This window comes from Amblyomma mixtum, chromosome 7 (assembly GCF_055824585.1).
Source record: "Amblyomma mixtum isolate Tamu chromosome 7, ASM5582458v1, whole genome shotgun sequence".
Lineage (NCBI taxonomy): Eukaryota > Metazoa > Arthropoda > Arachnida > Ixodida > Ixodidae > Amblyomma > Amblyomma mixtum.
In genome coordinates, this window is record NC_143018.1 from 48,075,387 (window position 1) to 48,083,434 (window position 8,048).

The window sequence follows — 8,048 nt, forward strand, 5'->3', positions numbered from 1 at the left end:
CCTCGACAATACTTAATTACACACTTTTTGCGACTTTATTGAGGAACTTTGTTGCCACCACCCTTGGTGTGGTCAACGAATGCGACGCCAACAGAGACGCAGACCTCCATTACCACCTCTCTCTCTTTTTTTTTTTCATGTCCGCCGCGGTGGCTCAGTGGCGGCCCTGGGTTCCTGCAGCCGGGCCCGGCCAAAACTCTTTCCACCTTCAGTTTTCACTCAACTCAAACACTCGCAGTGTCCGAACACCAGGGGCGTCCTGGGCGTGACACTCGTTATCTCTCTATGGAGAGAAGGTCTCTGCAGACCCGCGCTCGAAACAGAGTTCGCGCGCAAAATGGAGCGCGGAACTTGTTCGGTCCAGCAGCGGGCCCCGCATAGTATGCTCCTGCAGGGGTATGGACTGTGCTGACGTCTGAGCGTTAGTGCAGTGTTTTGCAATAAAGCTTACTGCGTAATAAACCCTTGTGCTCTCAATAAACTGCGCTTCCTGTCCTTCGGAGAGAAAGTCCAGGCGCGCTGTGAATTCTAGCTGGCTATGGTTGTTATGGTATGGCCTCAGCTTGCTCTAGTCAGAAACCGCGTTAGGTGGGCGAAGACCACTTACCACCACCATTTGTACGCAACTCAGTACACACCGGTATTGCATTACCCGCCTCAGACTTGTGACAAACGAAAAGGAGAGGTCTATAACTTTACCATGTCCAACACTCTCGCACAAAAATTTAGAAAACCAAAAAATTGTAAGGCACTCTTATGAAAACATTGAAGTTAATGGTCTATTATTCTCATATGTAGCAAAGTCTTTCTTTTAAAGTGCTTCCATCGATCGCATCGAGCGGTTAAGACTGCCATAGAAAACCAATGGTGAAAATTTTTGAAGAATGTAAAAACGTTAATAGAAAAAAGTTCAAGACTGCTGTCGGGTGATCTGCGGATGTACTGACTGCTATAGTGAATTCTTACATTATATGAAAAAATTTCGTTCAGCAACGGTTTCCTACTCTAAAATGCTTTTCTCAAGAATTGTTGGGTACGCACATGCATATCGCTCTCAAATTATTTCCCGCAATATAGCGCGAAATGAATATACCTCAATATTCTCACAGCCGGTCTCCTCTACGGCGCGGCGGAGTCGGAGGCGAAAACCGCAGCTGCAACGGAACGGAGAGTTGTTCTAATCGAAAGAGGCGCCGGACACCGGCAAACAAGTTTGGGCGGGCGCTCGCTGCTCACTGCTGCTCACTGCCCGCGCACCCACGCATCACTGCAGAAGTGGATGGACAGATGGACGGATGGATGGATGGATGGATGGATGGATGGATGAATGGATGGATGGATGGATGGATGGATGGATGGATGGATGGATGGATGGATGGATGGATGGATGGATGGATGGATGGATGGATGGATGGATGAACGGATGGATGAACGGATGGATGGATGGATGGATGGATGGATGGATGGATGGATGGATGGACGGATGGACGGATGGATGGACGGATGGACGGATGGACGGATGGACGGATGGATGGATGGACGGATGGACGGATGGACGGATGGACGGATGGACGGATGGACGGATGGATGGATGGACGGATGGATGGATGGATGGATGGATGGATGGATGGATGGATGGATGGATGGATGGATGGATGGGAGCGCCGAATTTGAAACGGGGTGGTGGCAATTGCCACCATGCTCAGCTTTTCTTTCTTTATTACTTTTTTGTTTACTGTGTTGGCAATTCTCATTAAGATTCGCCACCATCTTTACCTACGGTTTCCTACAATCTTAACCTTTTGCCGCATCTCTGCTTTTCAGCCACCAATCCTCAAATCGCTTTTTGCTAACTTCCACTGCAGAGTTATTTACATGACCATTGTTATCTTTAAACCCTAGGGCCTCAGGAAGAGCGACCGTGCCTGCATCGACATCCGGATGGATACCATCACATTTGAGTATGAGGAGTTCATTTGTTTCCACAGATCTACTACACACTGCCCATGGGTCATCTTCGTCGTTAAATTTCTTTTTGTAGCTGCGCGTTCTAAGACACCCTGACCTAGCTTCAAAAAGTAGGGTACTGCCTCTTGAGTTATCATAGAAAAATTCTTTCCTGATCTGCCTTTTCCAGTATCGATATAGTTCTACACTATGTTTCTTTTCCATTGAATTCATCCAATTTTTAACTTCCGCGTTTTTAACCTGTCGTTTAATGCTCTATTTTTATCCGTCCTCATGACCGGCATACTTACTGGATAGTTTTCTAGTTCTTTTCCGCCACTGTGAGTCAACGCTCTTTTTGTATAAATATTTAAATACCTTAGCTGCCCACCTGTTATCGTCGAATTTCCTCAGGCGTTTTTCATATAGTATTTTACTCTTATCTTCCCGTGCTTCGAACGATGCCCAGCCCATATCCCCTTGTACTGCCTCGTTTGTGGTTTTGACGTGGGCACCTAGTGCTAATCTTCCAACTGCTCTCTGATTTACGTCTAATCTCGATTGAACTTCTGCCCTTAAGCACAGAACCGCATTGCCGAAAGTAAGTCCCGGCACCACTAATCCTTTCCAAATACCTCTTAGCACTTCATTATTGTTGTACCCCCATAATGCCCTATGTTTCATTATCCCGGCGTCTCTTCGTCCTTTTGCCCTAAGAGCCTGTTCATGCTTTTCCGTGTATATCTGCCCTTCGTTTAGCCATATCCCGAGGTATTTGTATTCGGCCACTTTGGGTATTTCGAGGCCTTGTATTGTAAGCACCTGATCAGTTGTATCATTAAAAATCATCACACCTAACTTAGTTGCGCTAAAACTGAATCCTAGAGCGTCTCCTTCGTCTCCACAGCAATTAACCAAAGTTTGTAAATCTTTCTGGCTATCTGCTAACAGTACGATATCGTCCGCATACATTAAACCCGTGAATCGCTGCTCAACTACATTTCCGCCTAATCTGTACGGCAGATTATACCCTAGATTACTTTCTTCTAGCCTTCTTTCCATATTTATCACGTAAAGCATCAACAGCAGTGGTGATAGACGACAACTTTGCCTTAATCCTTTGTGCACCCCCACAGTTGTAGTACTTTTTTCCCTTCCCATGTAATTTCAACTTCATTATCTCGGCAGATTTCCTGTAAAAAATCAATTACCTCATGACCGATACCTAAATCTTTTAATATGCTCCACAGCAGTTCTCTGTTCTCGGTTCGTATGCACCGCTTATGTCGAGAAAGGCTAAAAACAAAGGTCTGTTTTCCGATTTAGCTATTTCTATGCATTGGCCGCCGCGGTGGCTCAGTGGCTATGGTGCTCGGCTGCTGACCCAAAAGACGCGGGTTCGATCCCGGCCGCGGCGGCCGGAATTTCTTTGGAGGAGAAATTCTAGAGGCCCGTGTACTGTGCGATGTCAGTGCACGTTAAAGAACCCCAGGTGGTCGAAATTTCCGGAGCCCTCCACTACGGCGTCTCTCATAGCCTTATTCGCATTGGGACGTTAAACCCCATAAACCAAACCAATCTATGAATTGGGTAAGCACGAACAGGCTATCATCTAAGCGCCTACCCCTTCTGAACCCATTCTGAAGTTCTCCGAGTATCCGATTACCTTCTACCCATGACTGTATATTTAATTTCACCGCCTGCATTTCCAGCCTGTACAGCCGCCCTGATTCTTAATAATATAGCGCGAGCGTCGACCGAACTGCTGGTCAGCGCCTAATGGCGATAAGCGTGCAACAAGGCGAGAGTTAGCTCACGCGCACGAAGGCAGAGCGTCGTCTGCTACGCTGTTCCGAGCACGAGGACACACGCCCTGCCACAATATAAGTTCGCAAGATCCCGCCAATTGGTAGAACGAATGCGCATAATTAATATGTGAGACTGCATGAGACGTGATTTCATTCTCTCTCTTTTTTTCCCCCTATTACGGGAGGCCAGCCTGGCGATGCAAAGTTAGGTAAGAAAAATAAAAGGAAAGAAATATAGCAGCACATCGAAATCATTGCCTGGATCGCGATAAACGGGGTTCCAACCAGCTCCTTAAATCAGCCTTGCAGTGTATCGACGCTATAAAAAGGCACGTCTCATGCAGTCTCACATATTAATCATGCGCATGCGCTCTACCACTTGGCGGGATCTTGCGAACTGATATCGTGGCAGGGCGTGTGTCCTCGTGCTCGGAACAGCGTAGCAGACGACGCTCTGCCTTCGTGCGCGTGCGCGAACACTCACCTTGTTGCACGCTTATCGCCATTATAAGGCGCTGACCAGCAGTTCGGTCGACGCTCGCGCTAGATTATTAAAAATCAGGGCGGCTGTACATAACAGATGTTATCGTAATCGGACGGAAGGATTTTATGTTCATCTTATCTCCTTTCCCTTTATAAATAAAATTCATTTTACTCTGTCTCCAGCTGTGCGGAATTTGCTGATTTGTTATGACTGTCTCCAATGCTTTTATAGGCGCTTACTTGCTTCTTGGGCCAAGTTCATTAATCAGCTTAATTGGAATTTCGTCTATCCCTGCGGATGTGGTTTTAGGAAGCCGCGACGCTGAAGTCGCGACGCTCGCCAGCGCCATCTCTTGGTCGCAGCAAGCAAGCAATGGGTCACGTGAAGCGAGCTCTCGCTGTGACTGGCTCGCTCTCCGTGGGGCGGGTTCCGTTGCCGCCGCTCGACTACAGTAGAGCAGGACCCGGCGGCACCGGCCGCCCGATTTGGGGGGGAAAACGGTCCAAAAGCAGCCCCCTCCGTCGGCTGCCGGCGCGACGGAGCAGTGGAAAAACCGGCTGACCGTCGTGTAAGCTTTTTTTTCTGTTTGTAAATCTAAGAAAATTGTGTTATGGCAAAGAAATGTCGGAGTGGGCTCACTCGTCCACAGGTATATGCGGGTAACGTCAAGAAAGTTAACCACAAGAGTAAAAAGTACCACAGTAGTCTGAAACAAAACTTGATATCATTTTACAGCGTGGGCCACTATAACTACCTTATGCTGGCCATTTGACCCTATACACTCATTGGCTGCGACCGGCGTACAGTAGATGTCCGCTCGCGGAGTTGTGCGCAAGCGAATTCGAGGCACGATTAAAAAAAAAAAAATCTCGCATTACACTCGAGCAAACACGGTATTGACAAATTACGGAGGGCACTACGTGTTTTAAAGAAAAAAAAGCACGCCGACCAATTAGCATGCGTTCGTAAGGCGACGAATATACTTGTTCGCCAACAAGCAACGCTGTTCTGTAACCTATAGGTTGCCTGTTCGCCTCGTAATCTGGGAGTCCTGGGTTCGATTCCCCGCACCTTCGGAAGAATTTTGACCTTTTCTTGATACCACTGTGGCGTCGCTGATTTTTGGGACCACTGCTGCTGGTAAACACCGACGCCGATTCCCGTGTCCGACGAGCCATATAACCCTTTCGGGTTGATAATGACGTTGCCATTTACTCACGTTGCCTCAAGCCGAGAATGGCGTGCTGTGCAAATGTGAATGTCGTGTGCATTTTGCTCAGAAGCCGTTCAAAGACCACAGAGTGGGCAGCGCATGACCTGAAAAGATTTAACCGTTCTGACGTGGCCACTCGGACGAATTTAATCTTCGAGTCACATTTGCGGAATCCTGCCGCTTCGAACGTTGATGGCGATACGAATGATGATCCAAGCAACATAAAGGCCGATGAAAGTGAAAGAACGAATATAGGTGTTTATTTTGTTTCAACACGACAACAGAAGCAAATTTTGTCGCGTGACAATTAAGAAAAAAAAATGCTCATCGGAGCATTAGTGCACACTTGAGAATTAAATGATAACAGCGAGTTATTTCGTATTAGAGAGGACGACTTTTACGGGGCATGTTCGTTTCCTGAATTCGTGAGGAAACAGCCTGGGGACTGAGGGTGTTTCGAAGTTTCACACCTCTGGCACAACACGGTTCTCGAAGGACAAACCAGTAAAATAAAAACGAAGTCAAGGAATGTGCGTTATTCAAACTCGACGTTCACGTAGATCATTTCGTTGGTGATAAACCCTTGCAGCTCGACATCCCCCCACAAGAATGACTCTGCATCAGCGGATTTATTCGGAGATCCAGGTACTGGTTTCATAGTGGCCAAGGAGTTGCTCATGACCACCGGCAGCCTCTTGTCCTTGTCCATATCCACGGGGTGAGTCAATATCAGCGTGACCTTCTTAGAGAACGGCCATTCCACGAACAAATCCCAAGCGCCTTCACAAATGCTGATAGAGAGGGTTAAATAACAACCCTTACCGTTATAGAACCAGCACCCCAGCCTGAATGTGTAGCCAGCGACTGTACAAATCTCACTTGATAGCCCGTGAGTGCCTTCAGATTTTCCTGCCAGCGCTTCGTTTCCGTCGTATACATCGGAAAAGACGCAGGCCGCAATGAAGTTGCCATGTTTGGAAACTGGGCGGTAGGGACCCGGTGTGAATGCGGCTTTCTTCATAGCTGAAAACAGCGAGCCGCACTGGTCCCCGCTAGTCTCTTTCCGTATGATCGCAAACTGACCCTCGAGGCTGGCAACGCGCTCCATTAAAGAGCGTACACCATTCACCTCAGCATCCTTGTCTAAAGTCTCGCTCGAGGCACGCTCCAGAATGCCTTCCAAATCCTTCTTCAAGTCGCCAAGCTTCTCGACGGCACTGGAGATTGGCGTGGGGCTCACATGCTCTCGCGGAGGAGTCTCAGCAGAGCACTGCCTGTAGTGTTCAACCGCAACGTTGCGAACAACTGATTGTTGGCATACGGCACATCTCACCTTGTCGCTGCCACAGTCAATCAGGAGGTCCTTCAGGTCGCATAACCGACCGGCGAAGCTGCACTGCTCTCCACCGGCGACACAGAAGACGCGGTGCTTCTCCAAGTAAGACTGCTTGAAGATTACAGGGACAATGTCGGCCTCTGCGAACTCTATGCGGTCCAAGGCGCACTTCCCGCCTTCCTTCGGATTGTGATCCTTGCACTCCTGGCACAAAACGTGACCGCAGGGCAGCAACAGGGAGCGGCTGGGCACCACACCGCAGACGCCGCACACTCGGATGCTGGGTAGCGGCTGGACGAAAACGACGCTTTGGCGTTCGGGGTAGCCGTCGAATCCAGTTAGAGTATATTCCGTGCCAGCCATCGCGATGTCCTTGTCGTTCGCGAACGCCCACAATGCTGCAGAGTGTGGAGCGACAACTGTAGATGCAGCCGCCAAGTCCGAAAAGCGGCAGCCAGTAACTCTGTACTATCACGGAGCGTGCAGAACGAAAAGGCGTCGATTGCGAAGTTCACCAACTCAGCCGTGAGCGACAACTGCAGCAACTGCGAATGCGAGGAACGGCAAAGCGTCGAGGTAGTCTAGGGACAGAGGGAGAGAGTGGGTATTTATGAAGAAAGGGTGAGCCGTGGTCGCCCCTGTGCTATCGGTTATTCGAAGGTGACGCAGCTCGGCGGCGCCCGCCAGAGCAGGCATAGCATCACGCGCACGCGCATTGGTGGTATAAATGGAGATTCCATTATACGCTTGACTACAACCGATACTGTACACTTGTATGTCGCTCCAAGATGGCCAGTGCGGGAGCAAAGGAAGCAGCGGCGACCCACAGGTGGTGACGATAAGCACGCCGATGGCAACACCCGCGGCTTGGGCGTTGTGGTGCGCGGTCACAGTTACTCGGCGACATCGAAGGCAGTGCACGTTTCGCGTGCGCATGAGCTGGCTACTTTTATTGTAGGGTTTTGTGGATAACGCAATGTTCTTCACATATCTGTAAATATGAATGCTATGGTACTGGAATAAATGAATATATAAAGTGAAACACCGACGCAGTGCTCAGGTGACAGCGGTGTGTTTCAGCAGCCCGAGACGCACAGCTAGTCTGGACGGCGCTGACTAAGTCTCAGTCCCAGTGCTTATACACTTCTCAGTGCGTCTGTCTAGAGCGCTTGAATGGCCACGCGCGGCCTACCGATAACGCCTGGTTTGAAATAGCCTCCATTAGAGCATGCGGCGCCACACACTGGCCGCATTTGTTTT

At 49.1% G+C, this 8,048-nt stretch overlaps 1 protein-coding gene across 1 annotated transcript; it reads right to left on the reverse strand.

Moving 5' to 3' along the window:
- Positions 1-5,824: 5,824 nt before the first annotated feature.
- On the reverse strand, positions 5,825-7,308 carry LOC149335976 (uncharacterized). Its single transcript, XM_089554616.1, has one exon. It carries the CDS (start codon positions 7,149-7,151, stop codon positions 5,988-5,990), a length of 1,164 nt encoding a protein of 387 aa, XP_089410742.1. The 5' UTR covers positions 7,152-7,308; the 3' UTR covers positions 5,825-5,987.
- Positions 7,309-8,048: the final 740 nt, after the last annotated feature.

Coding starts and splice junctions, on each gene's coding strand:
- LOC149335976 (XM_089554616.1), bottom strand. CDS start 7,151: ATGGCTGGCACGGAATATACTCTAACTGGATTCGACGGCTACCCCGAA.